Here is a 17,710-nt window from a genome sequence, read left to right on the forward strand (position 1 = left end):
CAGAACCTTTCAAATTTGCTTTGGTTGGAAAAATTTCAGGGAATCGATCTCTAGTTCCAAATTCTGGTATTTCTGCGGCTTTTGCTAAATTGGGACTAGTTAGATCTTTTGACTTAAAGTTCATGCCTCGGGGTTTTCTTGTTCTCACTCTTGCTTGTGAAGAAGACTATGCGTTCTTTTGGACCAAGGGGGTTATGCAGGTTGGACCTCTGTCGGTCCGCTTCTCTAAGTGGACGCCAGAGTTTAATCTTCAGGAGGAGTCACCCATTGCCCCAGTTTGGATCCGCTTCCCGGGTCTTCCCCTTCATTTGTTTTCTAAGCAAAGTCTCTTTGCTTTGGCCAAAATTGTGGGGAAACCGGTGAAGATGGATGATCATACTGCAGATTCTTCTCGAGGCGCTTTTGCTCGCGTCTGTGTTGAAATTAATGTGCTCGAACCGCCAGTCAAAGAGATTTGGGTGGGTTGGGGTGATCATGCTCAAGAAATTGAAGTCATTTATGAGCGAATCCCCGGGTACTGCATGGATTGCAAAATGCTGGGTCATTCGACCAGTGTTTGTTATTCCCATGGAAAAAATCCCAAACCTGTTCGTCCTAAGCCTGCTGACCGGGCTTCTGGCCAGTCTCCCCCATCTACAGAGTCTGCCCCTCCAGGGGGTGTTAATTCTGGTTTTAATTTGGGGACCCAGCCTCAGCTTCAGAAAACTGGCACGGGTCCCAGACGTAGAGGGAGAAAGAGGCCAGTTCGGCAGGTTCTTCCAAGAAAGAATCCTCTTGAGTTGAATCCTTTTGAGGTGCTCTCGCATGGGCAGGACGCGGAGCCTGATCCTGTTGGATTAGATTGTGTTGATATGGACCCTCCATGTGGTCATCTGGAGGATGCCGGTGTTGGGTCTTCTGGAAAGGATCCTTTGGAGTCTGTTCTTGTTGAGGGTGTGATCCTCAGTGATGAGGTTATTGATGGAGGGTTACAGTTGGATGATTGTGTGGATGGTATTGGGGTCCCGTCTACTAGTGAGTTGCCTGTGTTTGGCTCTCTGGGGCCTTGTACTTTGAATCACAGTAGTCATTCCATCCCCTCTGTTCCTTTGTCTCCTGATGATGCTTCCTCTACGGTAGAGGAATTGGTTGCTAGGCAGGGTCCTTCTGTCAGTGAGCTGGTCTTCCGGCTGGAATCTGCTGGAGATACTGATCAGGAATTCGATCGGCATTCTGAGTCGGGTGATGGCTGTAGGTCTGAAGGTCGTATTCTGGATGCTGATATGGGGGATATTAAGAAAAGGAAGGAGAATGCTTTTCATAGGTCGCGTAAAAAGCGACAGGGCGGTTCTGGTGCCCATTCTCCATGAATTTTCTCATATGGAATGTCAGGGGGCTCCGGAGCTCGGAGTCTCAACAAAGGCTACATGCCCACGTTAAAGATAAGAGAGTCAAGATCTTGGCTATTTTGGAACCCATGATTGATCTGGATGTTCGTTTTATGACTCGTCGTTTTGGTTTTTCTCGAGTTATATCGAACTCCTCGGGTCATATCTGGGTTTTCTTTGCTGAGGATGTCATGGTTGAGTGTCTTTTTGATCACACTCAATTCCTTCACTTCCGGGTTTCTGCTACTTTTTTGCCGACCACTGTCTTTTGTTCCTTTGTTTATGCTAAGTGTGACTACATTGAGCGCAGACAGCTTTGGAATTCTTTGCTTCAGGTTAAGCCTGCTCAGGGTCCTTGGCTTGTTGGTGGCGACTTTAATGTAGTCAGGAATTCGTCGGAGTGTTTGGGTTCTTCTGGTGGGCGGTTGCTTCCCATGGAAGAATTTAATCACTTTATTTTGGATTCTGGGTTAGTAGATGCTGGTTTTGAGGGGTCTTCGTTCACGTGGACGAACAAGACCATTTGGAAGCGTCTTGATCGGGTTTTTGTGTCTGTTGATTGGGGTGACCATTTTCATTCTATTCGTGTGGAGCACCTCATTCGTACGGTCTCTGACCATTGTCCTCTTTTTGTGTCAGTCCCGGTCTTTGCTAGTGGGCCGAGTTCTTTTCGCTTTCAGAGCATGTGGCTCAGGCACCATGGTTTTTTGCAGACGGTGAGGCTTAATTGGAATTTACCGTGTCATTTGAACGGTATGCCCCGTCTTTTTGTGAAGTTGAAGCGCCTCAAAAGCCATCTGAAGTGGTGGAATAAGAGTGTTTTTGGTGATCTTTTTGCCAAACTTGCTGAGGCGGAGCAGGCTGTCCGGATTGCTGAGGCAGATTGCGAGGCTGCTCCTTCGGATTTGCATTGGACTAGTTTGTCCAATTGCAATGCAGATCTTGCTAGGGTTACCGCCATGGAGGCGGATTTTTGGCGGCAAAAAGCCGCTTGTAGGTGGTTAGAGGATGGTGAGAGGAACACCAAACTCTTCCACAATATGGTCAAGAAAAAAAGGGTGGCTAATAAAATCTTTCGTATTTGGGATAATGGCTCTTGCATTACTTCCCCTGAGCTTATTCAGCAGTCTGGGGCCGCCTTTTTTCAAAACCTGCTTACTGGGGATCCTTTTGTGCTTTCTTGCCCGGATTTTTCTGATTTCCCCTTGGTGATCTCTGATTTGGAGAACGCAAATATTGCTGCCCCTCCTTCTTTGGAGGAGGTGCGGGCGACTGTTTTCTCCATTCACCGTGATAGTGTGGCGGGGCCTGATGGATTCTCTTCGGCCTTCTTTCAGCATTGCTGGGAGATTGTCCATCAGGATGTTTTTGATGCGGTCCTGGATTTCTTTCGGGGTAGTCCCTCGCCACAAGGGTTTACTGCCACCACGATCACATTGATTCCCAAAGTCATGGGAGCTCAGGCTTGGTCGGACTTTCGTCCTATCAGCTTGTGTAATGTGACTAATAAGATAATTTCCAAACTTTTATATTCTCGGCTGAAGGAGGTGGCGGAGAGGCTGGTTTCATGGAATCAGAGTGGCTTTGTTCCAGGGCGGGTGATTTCGGATAATATCCTCCTTGCTCAAGAGCTCACTCATAGTCTTTCTCTCCCCACCCGTGGTGGCAATGTTATTTTGAAACTGGATATGGCTAAAGCTTATGATAGGGTCCAATGGTCTTTTCTGTTGGATGTCTTGAGGCATTATGGCTTTTCAGAGTAGGTAGTGTCGATGATATCTGCCTGCATTTCTCATTGCCAATTTTCAGTTAATATCAATGGTTCACTCACTGGATTCTTTGGATCCACTAGGGGTCTCCGGCAGGGCGACCCTTTGTCCCCACTTCTTTTCATTTTGGGGGCAGAGTACCTTTCGCGTGGTCTTGATCGTCTTTATCGTCAGTATCCTGCGATTAGGTACCGATCTGGTTGTGATCTCCTTCTTTCCCACCTGGCCTATGCTGATGATATCATTATTTTTGCCAATGGTGGGACTCGTGAGATGAACAGTCTCATGGATTTTTTGCATCACTATGAAAACTGCTCGGGGCAGTTGGTGAATGCAGTTAAGAGTGTCATTATTTTGCCTCCGAGGTGTTCTGGTCGTACTCGTTCCCGTCTCCTTCGTATCACTGGGTTTGGGGAGGGTTGTTTTCCTATCAAATACCTCGGAGTTCCTTTGTTTCGTGGGAATAGAGTTTGCTCTCTTTTTGATCCCCTTGTGCAGATGGTGAGTAAGAAGTTGGAGGGTTGGGAGCTTAAAACTCTTTCCCCGGGGAGCCGTATGACTCTCCTTAGGAGTGTCCTCCTTTCGGTTCCCATTTACATGTTCCAGGTAGTCCAGCCACCTCTGGCAGTTATGGAGAGGCTTGAGAATGTTTTCAATGGTTTCCTGTGGGGATCCAGATCCTTGGATAAGAAATGGCATTGGGCGAGGTGGTCTCGTGCATGTCTTCCTGTCTCTGAAGGGGGTCTTGGATTTCGCAGGCTCAAAGATATTGTGGATAGCTTCTCCATTAAATTATGGTTTCGTTTTCGTCAAGGTTCATCCCTATGGGCCAAATTCATGATGAGAAAATACTGCCAGTTGGTGCATCCAGCTTATGTTTCATCTGCTGGGTTCATTTCTCCCACTTGGCGTCGTTTGCTTAAGATTAGGGCTCGTGCTGAATCTGGCATTCGATGGAGAATTGGGGTGGGAGATGTTGCTTTTTGGGATGACATCTGGTGTGGGGATGTTCCCTTGTCTAGTCAGGTCCTGCTTAGGGGGGATCGGGGTGTCCGTGTTTCTCACTTTCTTTCAGATGGGGCTTGGGATTTTGACCTTCTCTGCTCAGTTGTCCCACCCTCTGTTGCTGAGACTATTACTCTGATCCCTATTGCATCGGGGGAGCCCGATTCGGCTATTTGGGTGCATAGTTCTGACGGTGTTTTTTCGCTGAAATCCGCATGGGAGCTTGTCCGCTTGAGAGACCAAGTTTCTGATATCTTCACTCCTTGCTGGGGCAGTTGGCTGAGGCCTACTATGTCTTTCTTCCTCTGGAGGTTTTGGCATCAATGGCTTCCAGTTGACGATGTGCTCCAGCGTCGTGGTTTCGAGCTGGCGTCTAAATGTCAGTGTTGTGAGATGCCTGAGACATTCACGCACATTTTCATTGATAGCCCTCTTGCCAGGTCTGTATGGCATTACTTTGGGGCTGTTTTTCATGTCCGTATTCCCCTTACCAGTGATTTCAGACTCTTCCTCAGTGCTTGGAAGAGGCATCCGGGGTGGACTCCTAGGGGCCACGTGAAGGAGTTTTTGCCTTTCATTATTTTATGGTTTCTCTGGACGGCTCGTAACGATGCGAAACACCGTCATTTGCACATTTCCGCGGAGACTGTTAAGTCTCAGATTTTGTCTTATTTGCGCCTCGCTCACGCTGCGTCTACTGTTAAGCCCATGCACTGGCGGGGTGTTTTGCAGGCTGCGAGGGCTATGGGGATTTTTGTTCAGTTGCGTAGGGCTCGTAAACTGACGATTGTTCGTTGGTTGCGGCCGCCGTTCGGGTGTTTTAAATTGAATGTAGATGGGAGTTCGAGAGGTAGTCCTGGGGACTCTACTGTTGGTGGGGTTGTTCGTGACTCTTCTGGGCATGTGGTGGTTTCTTTCAGTGAGTTCATTGGAGTTGGGACCAATGTCCGGGCAGAATTATGGGCTATTTGGAGGGGTCTTCTCATTTCTTCTGATCTTCATCTCTTCCCTCTTTGGATTGAGACTGACTCTTGGATTTCCATTCTTTTACTTCGTTCTCGTCGGTGCTGCTGGGATCTTGAACATTTTGTTACACGGATTCTTTTGTTGATGAGGGGGCGATCTGTTCATTTATCGCATATCTACCGGGAAGGGAATTCTGTGGCGGATGCCTTGGCGGCGAGGGCTCATACTTTTAGGCAGTACACCTTAGAGTTAGGTCCTTCCCTACCTCCAGACATCTCCACCCTTGCTAGATCTGATCATTCTGGGCTTCCATACCTCAGAAACAGATCCTCTTAGCCATTTGCAGCCCCTTCTTCTTTTTTGGATCTCTTTCTTTATGGTCTCTGGCTCTATATCTATTTATATCTATATACATATATATATATATATATATATATATTTTATTGCAGGTTAGTGTACTTGAAGGTTGTTTTTCACTTCCGTATGGTCTGTGCAAGTGGGTCCAGACACTTGCACATGATGTGTGTATTCTTGTTTGTTCTGAGTGGGTCTCTGCCCTATTTCTGTTGGTGCTTTCCTTTGGCACATTCATGGTTCCTGGAGGGCGTTTACTGCTGGTTCTCCTTGGCCGCCGTATCAGTTATTGTAGAGGTGTTTGCTGGATGTCATGGTGGATTCATGGGGTGCTTTCTAAAGGATCCTCTGCTTCTTATGACATGTTCGTCAGACTCCTACTTCATGGGATCGAGATCTCTGCTCTTTTGATTCAGATGCTAGATAACTTTTGTTCTGGCGGGATTGCGATCTATATATTACTCTGTGATCACCATTATTGGACTCTCCAGGATGATAGCTCCGGGATGAGAGCTTTTGCATGGACTCTGCGATCATCTCGCCATTATCATTTTGTCTTCCTCAGCATGCGGTTCATAGCGCTTCTCCTTTTTTATTAGTTGTTGCCGCTTATTTGGTAGTCTTCTAGGGTTCGTTTTGCTTTTGTAATTCCTTCCCTAGGTTGCTTTGTATTTATGTTTCTACTGCTTTAGCCTTTTTGAGGAGGTTATGGTTTTATCCACCTCCTCTTTTAGGTTTTTTTTTTCTGTATTCTGTATTTTGTTACTGTTTATTTTGTGGATATATACAGGTAGGGGTCTGCCTAACCCCCCCGCATCCGGCGATGTTTTCCGGAAAAAAAAAAAAAAAAAAAAACCCTAAACCCTAAACCCTAAACCCTAAACCCTAAACCCGAAACCCTAAACCCGAAACCCCAAACCCCAAACCCCAAACCCCAAAACCCAAAACCCAAAACCCAAAACCCTAAACCCAAAACCCAAAACCCTAAACCCTAAACCCTAAACCCTAAACCCAAAACCAGAACCCAGAAATGCTCTCAAAAAACACACACTAAAAGCGTGAGAAAAAACACACCACCTTTGTTACTATTCACGTCCAATTGCCACCATGCTACCGCCGCCGGATCCCGGCCGGCCACCTCCCTCACTTGAACCACCATCCTCCGGCGACCCTACCAGCAAAATCTTAGCTCAAACGGATTCCGGCAGCCCGCTCATTTTCGCGACTGAAAAAACACCTTTGATTGTTCTTGCTTTGTCGGCGCCGGCCGTCACTCCTCTCGGCGTCAGACATAGTCCAATAGACTCGCCTCTTCCTGGTGAAGCTTTTGCCACACCTCCGCGACTTCCTTCCTCCGCCGGTGAAGAGATTTCTCCGTTTTCATCTTCGCCGGCACTGTTCACTGCCCAGGCGCAGTGTTTTTCTCAAATTCCGGCCGACTCCGGCCACCTCTGTGATAAAGGACTCCCGATCTGGAATCCCCACTCTGAGACGAAGACAATGGCACCGGAATCCGCTCCAATGGTGTTCGCATCCGTCGGCAATTTCAGATCTAAGAATGTTCTGGCGGACGGCTTGCACGCGTCATCTTCGTTTTCTAATTCCGGCGCCGTCCCGGCGTCTTTTGTCAATCAAACTTCCAGTGTTCTTCGTCCAGCCATGGGTAAGACATCTGTAGTCTCAATTTGTGATAATTCCATCGTCGCCGGAGACGCCCAAATTTCGATTTCGTCTCAATTTCCGGCTACTGTTCCCTCTGATTTGACCCCTCCGCCGTCCGGTTCTGCTCCGGCTGGTACCGGTTCTGTGTTCATCACGTCGGCGCCGTTTCACGGTGGTACTTTGGTAGGAAAGTCAACCGGAAAGTCAACAGTCAACATTTCGAAGTCAAACCCGCGAGCTCGGCCAGTCAGATCTACTATTCCAGGTACTTCTTCGGGTTTTTCTGGTCCTTTTGCTACAGTTACCCCTCCACTGTCATTTCGTGAAGTTTTGGCCCCGTCGTCCTCTCGGACGACCAAGAACAGTTTCGAAGATGTTCTTGGGTCGATGGATGAGATGCCCGCACCGTCATTTAAGGACGGTAAGCCGGGCATTCACTTCTCGGATGAGATCATCTCATCTTTATCTGCACCATTTAAGTTTGCTTTGGTCGGTAAAATTTCTGGCAACCGATCGATTGTGCCCAATCATGCGATATCTACGGCTTTTGCCAATTTCGGGTTTACGAGACCGTATACCTTGAAATTCTTGCCACGGGGATTCCTTGTGATTGTACTCTCTTGTGAGGAGGACTATGCCTGTCTCTGGATTAGAGGCAGTCTGTTTATTGGTCCATTGGGTATCAGACTCTCCAAGTGGACCCCGGAGTTCAATTTCCAGGCGGAGTCTCCACTTGCCCCGGTTTGGGTCCGACTTCCGGAGTTACCACTCCATCTTTATGACAAGAAGAGCCTTTGTGCTCTTGCGAAGCTTTTGGGCACTCCCATTAAGATTGATGATCATACAGCCGATGGGACTCGGGGGGCATTTGCTCGCATTTGTGTGGAGATCAATGTATTGGAGCCCCCTGTCCAATCCATCTGGGTGTCCTGGGGTGATCATTTACAGGAGATAGAGGTCGTATATGAGAAGATCCCAGCTTATTGTACTGATTGCAAGATGTTAGGGGCATGCGACCACTGTTTTTTATTCACATGGAAAGAATCCCCGTCCAGTCCGGACCAGGCCTGCTGGTACTGTTCCTCCGACTCAGGCAGATACTGTGGGCAAGACACACCAGGAGGGTGTGGCCACTGAGGTTGTTCAGGGTCCTCTGGACCCGAATCCTGAGCAGTTTGTTGGCCCCAGGCGTAGGAGGAGGAGGCGGGCTGCTCCTCGTGTCCCTTCTTTGAGGGCTCCTCCTGCTGGGCATGTAGTCCCGGTGGGCACTTCGAACGCTTTTGATGTCTTGTCACCTTGGCAGGCGGAGGCGGAGCGAGGTAGTGATTACATGGTTGTTGGAGACAGTCCTGATGTTGTTATTCCCTTAGGGGATGTGGATGCTGCTTTACCTGGTGATGCTCCCTTGGAGCAGATTTCTCCAGTGGATGTTGGTCTTGTTTGTTCGGGCACATCCACCTTTGAGATTCTCCCTTCGGGCTCGGTTGGTGTGCCTGCTCAGTCTACTGATCAGGTCTTTGAAGATGAGGAGTCTATTCCTTTTCAGAATTGTACGGATGAGCTGGGCTCTCCGAAAGTTGGGGTGGCTACGTTGTTTGCTGATTCTGTTATCTGTTTCGAGAATCATAGTAGCCATTCGATTCCTTCCCTTCCTGCTTCTCCGGAGGTTTCCTCCATGGTGGAGGAACTGTTTGCTAGACAGGGGCCCCCTGTTTCTGAATTCGTTGCCAGACAGGTGTCTGAGGAGGACCCCGGCACAGGGTTTGATCGACACTCCGCGTCTGGTGTTCCAGACATTGGCATGTCTGAGGTGAAGAAGAGGAAGGTGGACGATCTTGAGGATTCGTCCAAGAGGCGACAGGGTGATCCTGATGCCCATTCTTTATGAATTTCATGATCTGGAATATCAGGGGACTTCGGAATTCGGAGTCCCAGCAGAGGCTGCATGCCTTTGTGAAAGAGAAACAGGTTAAGGTTCTGGCTATTTTGGAGCCGATGATTGAGTTGGACCAGAGATTCATGATTCGCCGTTTGGGCTTTTCTAGAGTCATTTCGAATCTTTCTGGTCATATCTGGGCGTTTTTTACTGCTGATGTGAGGGCTGAGTGTGTTTTTGATCATGCTCAGTTTCTGCACATCAAGGTCTCTGCTCCTTTTTTGCCGACTGAGTTTTTCTGCTCTTTTGTTTATGCCAGCTGCGACTACATTGAGCGTAGAAATCTTTGGGCTTCCCTTCTTCAGGTTAAGCCTGCTCTGGGTCCATGGCTGGTTGGGGGCGATTTTAATGTCGTCAGAGATGCTTCTGAGTGTTTGGGCACCCGTGGTGGTAGGCTTCTACCCATGGAGGAGTTCAACACTTTCATTTTGGATTCTGGTCTGGTTGATGCTGGCTATGAGGGGTCTTCGTTCACTTGGACGAATAAGACCATTTGGAAGCGGTTGGACAGGGTTATGGTTTCCGTTGATTGGGGGGATCATTTCAGCTCCATTCGAGTTGAACATCTTGCCCGTACTGTTTCTGATCACTGTCCGCTTTTGGTTACCGCTCCAGTTTTTGCCCGTGGGCCGAGTTCGTTTCGCTTTCAGCGTATGTGGCTTCGGCATCATGGTTTTTTGCAGACTGTGAGGCTCAATTGGAATTTGCCTTGCAGTCTGGTTGGCATGCCGCGTCTTTTTGCCAAGTTGAAGCGTCTTAAGAATCACCTCATGTGGTGGAATCGGGATGTTTTTGGTAACATCTTTGATAAAATCACTGAGGCTGAGAGTGCGGTTCGTTCTGCTGAGACTGCCTGTGAGGCCGATCCTTCTGATTCGAATTGGACTACTCTGTCCGATCGTAATGAGGATCTGGCTCGTGTCACCGCCATGGAGGCGGATTTTTGGAAACAAAAAGCTGCTTGCAACTGGCTTGAGGATGGTGAGCGGAACACCAAACTCTTTCATAACATGGTTAAGAAGAAGCGTGTGGCGAATAAGATATTCCGCATATGGGATGAAGGGATTTGCCTGACGTCTCCTGAGATGATTCAGCAGTCGGGTGCCTCATTTTTTCAGCACTTACTCACTGGGGATCCCTTTGTGCTTGATTGTCCTGATTTTTCGGGGTTTCCTTCGGTGATTTCTGATGAGGAGAATTATGGGATTACTGCTACCCCCTCCTTAGAGGAGGTGCGTGCGACTGTTTTCTCCATTTCTCCTGACAGTGTGGCTGGCCCTGATGGCTTCTCTTCGGCGTTTTTTCAGCATTGCTGGGAGATAGTTCATCAGGATGTGTTGGATGCGGTTTTGGATTTTTTCCGAGGCTCTCCCCTGCCTCAGAGCTTTACTGCCACCACGATTACTTTGATCCCAAAAGTCGAGGGTGCTCGGGCTTGGTCGGATTTCCGTCCGATCAGCCTGTGTAATGTCACGAACAAAATCATTTCTAAGTTGTTGTACTCTCGTTTGCGGGCTGTGGCGGAGAGACTTATTTCTTTGAATCAGAGTGGTTTTGTTCCGGGACGGATGATTTCTGATAACATCCTACTTGCTCAGGAGCTCACTCATAGTCTCAATCTTCCCACTCGTGGTGGTAATGTTATTTTGAAGTTGGATATGGCTAAGGCCTATGATAGGGTCCAATGGCCTTTCCTTTTTGCTATTTTGCGCCATTTTGGTTTCTCTGAGCAGGTTGTGGCGTTGGTCTCGGCCTGTATCTCTCATTGTCATTTCTCCGTTAATATCAATGGTTCTCTTTCGGGGTTCTTTGGTTCTACCAGGGGCCTCAGGCAGGGAGACCCATTGTCCCCCCTTCTCTTCATTTTAGGGGCGGAGTATCTTTCGCGTGGCCTTGACAGACTCTACTTGCGTCATCCTGCTATTAGGTATCATTCTAGTTGTGATCTTTTGATTTCCCACCTGGCCTATGCGGATGATATCATTATTTTTGCCAATGGTGGGTCTCGTGGGATGCAGCGTCTTTTAGACTTTCTGCATCACTATGAGAACTGTTCGGGACAGCTGGTGAACGCTTTCAAGAGTTCCCTGATTTTACCTTCGCGATGCTCAGAGCGCCTTCGCTCTAGACTTTTGCGTATCACTGGATTTGCGGAGGGTCATCTGCCGATCATGTACCTCGGAGTTCCCTTATTTCGGGGTAATAGGACGTGTTCCCTTTTTGAGCCCCTCTTACAGTCTGTTAGGATGCGGCTGGAGGGTTGGGAGATTCGTACTCTTTCTCCGGGGAGCCGCATGACCCTCATTCGTAGTGTGCTCCTCTCGATGCCCATATATTTGTTTCAGGTTGTTCAGCCTCCGTTGGCTGTCATGGAAAATCTTGAGCGAGTCTTTAATGCCTTTCTTTGGGGGTCTAGGCCCTTGGAGAAGAAATGGCATTGGGCTCGTTGGTCTCGGGCTTGCCTCCCCGTGGAAGAGGGGGGTCTTGGCTTCCGCAGATTGAAAGATCTCGTGGATAGCTTCTCCATAAAACTGTGGTTTCGGTTCAGGCAGGGATCTTCCCTCTGGGCCAAATTTTTGATGAGGAAATATTGTCTCTTGGCGCACCCAGCTTGTGTCTCTTCTCGTGGTTTTATCTCTCCCACTTGGCGGCGTTTGCTCCAGATCAGGCCTCGTGCGGAGAGTGGTATTCGCTGGCGTGTCGGCCATGGAGATGTTTCTTTTTGGGATGATTGTTGGTTCAGAGATGTTCCTCTGTCCAGTCAGACTGAAGTCTGTGGGGATCGTGGTGCTCGGGTTTCCCATTTTCTTTCGGAGGGAACCTGGGATTTTGACCTCCTCTGTTCAGTAGTTGCTCCTTCTATTGCGGAGCAGATTGTGTTGGTCCCGATTCTCTTGGGAGAGTTGGATTCGGCTCGTTGGATTCATAGCTCCGATGGTGCTTTTTCTGTCAAGTCCGCTTGGGAGTTGATCCGTTTGCGCGCTCCGATCTCTGGTATTAATCGCGCCTGTTGGGGTAGCTGGTTGAGGCCTACGATGTCATTCTTTCTTTGGAGATTTTGGCATCAGTGGCTCCCAGTTGATGAGGTGCTTCAGCGCCGTGGCTTTGCGTTAGCGTCTCGTTGTCAGTGTTGTGATATGTCTGAGACATTCACGCATGTGTTTATTCGCAGCCCGGTGGCTAGGCCTGTTTGGCATTTTTTTGGTGCGGTCTTTGGGGTTCGTATCCCTGACACTGAGGATTTCAGGTTATTCCTTAGTGCGTGGAAGAGGAATCTGGTCTGGGCTCCAGGGGGCCATGTGAGGGAGTTTCTCCCTTTCATTATTTAGTGGTTTCTCTGGACTGCTCGGAATGATGCGAAGCATCGCCAGCTCTCCATATCTGGGGAGACGGTGAAATTCCAGATTTTATCTTACCTGCGCCTCGCCCATTCTGCGCGTACTATCAAACCCAAGCATTGGATGGGTTTCTTCCACGTGGCGCACTTACTGGGGATTTCGGTTTGCTTACACAGATATCATCGGACGGCGATTGTTCGTTGGCTTAAGCCGCCGTCCGGTTGTTTTAATCTTAATGTGGATGGGAGCTCGAGAGGGAATCCAGGGGATTCTACAGTTGGTGGCGTTGTTCGTGATCATTCTGGGCGGGTCTTGTTATCGTTCAGTGAGTTCATTGGAGCTGGATCCACTAGCCGAGCAGAACTTTGGGCAGTCTGGAGGGGTCTCCTTATTTGTTCTGATCTTTCTCTTTTCCCTCTTTGGATTGAGGTTGATTCCCAGATTTCTATTCAGATCCTCCGCTCTCGTCAGTGTCGTTGGGGATTGGATCACATTGTGTCTAGGATTTTGGTTCTCTTGAGGGGGCGGATGGTTCATATCTCGCATATATACCGGGAGGGTAACTCGGTGGCGGATGCTTTGGCGGTTAGGGCTCATGACCTTAGGCAGTTTTCCTTAGAGATAGGTCCTTCCTTACCCTAGCCACATCTCCATCCTTGCCCGTTCTGATCGTTCAGGGCTTCCATACCTCAGATCCAGATATTCTTAGCCATTTGCAGCCCACTCTTCCTTTTGGCTCTCTTTCTTTTTATATATATATGTATTTATTTTTCTTGCAGGTCTTTTGTCCTTGGAGGTTGTTTTTTATATCTCATTTGAGATGTGCAAGTTGGCCCAGACACTTGCACTCTCCTTGTTTTGTTCTTTTGGATTTGGGTGGGTCCCAGCACTCTCCGCGTTGGTGCTTTTCTTTGGATCATTCTTGTTATCCGGCCGGCGCTCACTGCAGGCTTCTCCTTGTCCGCCGCTTTATTACTTTTATGCTCTCTGGCCGATTGTTATGGTGGCTCTGGATGATCTTTTTCTATGGTCTCTCTGGCCCGGAGTCTCATTCATGTCGGGATTTATATGGTTTCTACTTTCGTTCCGTGATTTGGTGGCTCTGGTTGTTCTCTATTGGTTGCATCTTCTTTCAGAGTTACAGTCATGCTTGGATTTCTGATTTTATGAGCTCCGTCAGTTTTCTCCCTCTCCTTGGGTCTTGGAGCTTTTCTGACTTTCACTGGATTGCGGTCCTTCTTTTGTGTTTCGACCGTTTTAGCACAGTGACTTTCCAGCTGCATAATATTTTGATTGCCAGATCGTGTACAGTGGACCGATCTCGGATTAGGATGTATTTTTCAGTTTGGCATCACACTGGCAGATGGCTCAGAGATGGGTACCATCGGTGGCCTTTTGCACCTACTTCTGAGCCGGATTTCTACTGTTTAGATAGGTTTCGATTTATTTTCATGTATTTAGCGTCGCTTCTGGACGTTCATTTCTATTATGCTCCTTACCTAGGGATTAGTTTTTGGCTCACATATTTGCCACCCTAGATTTTGTTTTCTGTGTGTTGTGTGGTAGCTTTTCGAGAGGTCTTGGTATAGTCCCCCTCTCGTTAGGTTTTATGATGTATTTTTGTTTTGATGATATATACAGGTAGGGGTCTGCCTAACCCCCCGCTTCCAGCGGTGTTTTATTTAAAAAAAAAAAAAAAAAAAAAAAAAAAACCCTAAACCCTAAACCCCAAACCCCAAACCCCAAACCCCCAAACCCTAAACCAGCGGAACCCCAAACTCTTTCATAACATGGTTAAGAAGAAGCGTGTGGCTAATAAGATTTTCCGCATATGGGATGATGGGGTTTGCCTGACGTCTCCTGAGATGATTCAGCAGTCGGGTGCCTCATTTTTCAGAACTTACTCACTGGGGATCCCTTGTGCTTGATTGTCCTGATTTTTCGGGGTTTCCTTCGGTGATTTCTGAATGAGGAGAATTATGGGATTACGCTACCCCCTCCCTTGAGTAGGTGCGTGCGACTGTTTTCTCCATTTCTCCTGACAGTGTGGCCAGGCCCTGATGCTTCTCTTCGGCGTTTTTCTAGCATTGCTCGGAGATAGTTCATCAGGATGTGTTGGATGCGGTTTTGGATTTTTTCCGAGGCTCTCCCCTGCCCCAGAGCTTTACTGCCACCACGATTACTTTGATCCCAAAAGTCGAGGGTGCTAGGGCTTGGTCGGATTTCCGTCCGATCAGCTTGTGTAATGTCACGAACAAAATCATTTCTAAGTTGTTGTACTCTCGTTTGCGGGCTGTGGCGGAGAGACTCATTTTCTTTGAATCAGAGTGGTTTTGTTCCGGGACGGATGATTTCTGATAACATCCTCCTTGCTCAGGAGCTCACTCATAGTCTCACTCTTCCCACTCGTGGTGGTAATGTTATTTGAAGTTGGATATGGCTAAGGCCTATGATCGGGTCCAATGGCCTTTCCTTTTTGCTGTTTTGCGCCATTTTGGTTTCTCTGAGCAGGTTGTGGCGTTGGTCTCGGCCCTGTATTTCTCATTGTCATTTCTCCGTTAATATCAATGGTTCTCTTTCGGGGGTTCTTCGGTTCTACCAGGGGACCTCAGGCAGGGAACCCATTGTCCCCCCTTCTCTTCATCTTAGGGGCGGAGTATCTTTCGCGTGGCCTTGACAGACTCTACTTGCGTCATCCTGCTTTCAGGTACTCGTTCTAGTTGTGATCTTTTGGATTTCCCATCTGGCCTATGCTGATGATATCATTATTTTTTGCCAATGGTGGGTCTCGTGGGATGCAGCGTCTTTTTAGATTTTCTGCATCACTATGAGAACTGTTCGGGACAGCTGGTGAAATGCTGTCAAGAGTTCCCTGATTTCTCTTCCGCGATGCTCTGAGCGCCTTCGCTCTAGACTTTTGCGTATCACTGGCTTTGCGGAGGGGTCATCTGCCGATCAAGTACCTAGGAGTTCCCTTTATTTCGAGGGAAATAGGACGTGTTCTCATTTTGAGCCCTCTTACAGTCTGTTAGGAGGCGGCTGGTGGAGGGTTGGGAGATTCGTACTCTTTCTCCGGGGAGCCGCATGACCTCATTCGTAGCGTGCTCCGCTCGATGCCCCTATATTTGTTTCAGGTTGTTCAGCCTCCGTTGGCTGTCATGGAGAAACTTGAGAGAGCCTTTAATGCCTTTCTTTGGGGGTCTAGGCCCTTGGAGAAGAAATGGCATTGGGCTCGTTGGTCTCGGGCTTGCCTCCCCGTGGAAGAGGGGGGTCTTGGCTTCCGCAGATTGAAAGATCTCGTGGATAGCTTCTCCATAAAACTGTGGTTTCGGTTCAGGCAGGGATCTTCCCTCTGGGCCAAATTTTTGATGAGGAAATATTGCCTCTTGGCGCACCCAGCTTGTGTCTCTTCTCGTGGTTTTATCTCTCCCACTTGGCGGCGTTTGCTCCAGATCAGGCCTCGTGCGGAGAGTGGTATTCGCTGGCGTGTCGGCCAGGGAGATGTTTCATTTTGGGATGATTTGTTGGTTCAGGGATGTTCCCTGTCCAGTCAGACTGAGGTCTGTGGAGATCGTGGTGCCGGGTTTTCCCAGTTTCTTTCGGAGGGTAACCTGGGATTTTGACCTCCTTGTTCAGTAGTTGCTCCTTCTTTTGCGGAGCAGATTGTGTTGGTCCGATTTCTCTTGGGAGAGTTGGATTCGGCTCGTTGGATTCATAGCTCCGATGGTGATTTTTCTGTAAAGTCCGCTTGGGAGTTGATCCGTTTGCGCGCCCCGATCTCTGGCTATTAATCGCCCCTGTTGGGGTAGCTGGTTGAGGCCTACGATGTCATCTTTCTTTGGAGATTTTGGCATCAGTGGCTCCCAGTTGATGAGGTGCTTCAGCGCGTGGCTTTGCGTTAGCGTCTCGTTGTCAGTGTTGTGATATGTCTGAGACATTCACGCATGTGTTTATTCGCAGCCCGGTGGCTCGCCTGTTTGGCATTTTTTCTGGGGCTGTCTTTGGGGTTCGTATCCCTGACACTGAGGATTTCAGGTTATTCCTTAGTGCGTGGGAAGAGGGATCTGGTCTGGGCTCCAGGGGGCCATGTGAGGGAGTTTCTCCCTTTCATTATTTTGTGGTTTCCTGGACGGCTTGGCAATGATGCGAAGCACCGCTTGCTCTCCATTTCTGGAGAGACGTGTGAAGTTCCAGATCTTGTCTTACTGCGCCTCGCCCATTCTGCGCGTACTGTCAAACCCAAGCATTGGGTGGGTTATTTGCCATTGGTGGCGCGTTCGGCTAGGGATTCGAGTTTCGTTTGCTCTTTAACCAGATATCATCGGACGGCGATTGTTCGTTGGCTTCGGCCGCCTTTCGGTTGTTTCAAGCTTAATGTGGATGGGAGTTCGAGAGGAATCTGGGGCTTCTCGGTTGGTGGAGGTGTTCCGTGATCATTCTCGGGCGGGTCTTGCTTTCGGTTCAGTTGAGTTCATTGGAGCTGGGTATTACTATTCCACCGGACGGCACTTTGGTGCGTTCTGGAGGTGGTCTATCCTATTGTTCTGATCATTCTCTTTTCCTCTTTGATTGAGGTTATTCCCAAGATTTCTATTCAGATACTCCGATCTCGTCAGTGTGTTGGGGCGTCTGGATCCCCTTATGTCTAGGTATTTTGGTTCTCTTGAGGGGCGTATGGTTCATATCTCGCACATATACAGGGAGGGTAATTCGGTGGCGGATGCTTTGGCGGCTAGGGCTCATGACCTTAGGCAGTTTACCTTAGAGTTAGGTCCTTCCTTACCCAGACACATCTCCATCCTTGCCCGTTCTGATCATTCAGGGCTTCCATACCTCAGATCCAGATATTCTTAGCCATTTGTAGCCCCTTCTTCTTTTGGCTCTCTTTCTTTATCTATATATATGTATATTTTTTCTTGCAGGTCTTTTGTGCTTGGAGGTTGTTTTTATATCACATTTGAGCGGTGCAAGTTGGCCCAGACACTTGCACTCTTCATATTTTGTTCCTTTGGATTTGGGTGGGTCCCAGCACTTTCTCCGTCGGTGCTTTCTTTGGACCATTCTGTTATTCGGCTGGCGCTCACTGCAGACTTCTACTTGACCGCCGCTTTCTTACTTTTATCTCTTGTCGATTGTTATGGTGGCTCTGGATGATATATTTCGGTGGTCTCTTTAGCCCGGAGCCTCTCATCTCGGGAGTTATATGGTTTCTACTTCTGCTCCGTGCATTGGTGGCTCTGGACGTTCACTATTGGTTGCCTCTTATTTCAGAGTTACAGTCATGCTTGGATTTCTGATTTTATGAGCTCCGTC

General features: G+C 48.4%; 1 protein-coding gene across 1 annotated transcript; it reads left to right on the forward strand.

The window, feature by feature from the left end:
• Positions 1–1,345: 1,345 nt before the first annotated feature.
• On the forward strand, positions 1,346–6,060 carry LOC142534253 (uncharacterized). Its single transcript, XM_075641192.1, has 4 exons — positions 1,346–1,784; positions 2,007–2,663; positions 3,177–5,047; positions 5,614–6,060. The coding sequence occupies exons 1-4, from the start codon at positions 1,346–1,348 to the stop codon at positions 6,058–6,060; spliced, it is 3,414 nt and encodes a 1,137-aa protein (XP_075497307.1).
• Positions 6,061–17,710: the final 11,650 nt, after the last annotated feature.

Source organism: Primulina tabacum, unplaced genomic scaffold, assembly GCF_025594145.1.
Source record: "Primulina tabacum isolate GXHZ01 unplaced genomic scaffold, ASM2559414v2 Contig437, whole genome shotgun sequence".
Taxonomy (NCBI): domain Eukaryota; kingdom Viridiplantae; phylum Streptophyta; class Magnoliopsida; order Lamiales; family Gesneriaceae; genus Primulina; species Primulina tabacum.

Bases quoted from the DNA above. Each gene is read 5' to 3' on its own strand.
- LOC142534253 (XM_075641192.1), top strand. From the start codon at position 1,346: ATGAATTTTCTCATATGGAATGTCAGGGGGCTCCGGAGCTCGGAGTCT. The intron at 2,664-3,176 runs GTGTGGCGGGGC...GCCAATTTTCAG, and splicing joins TTTCTCCATTCACCGTGATA to TTAATATCAATGGTTCACTC. The intron at 5,048-5,613 runs GTGGTTTCTTTC...AAGTGGGTCCAG, and splicing joins GTGACTCTTCTGGGCATGTG to ACACTTGCACATGATGTGTG.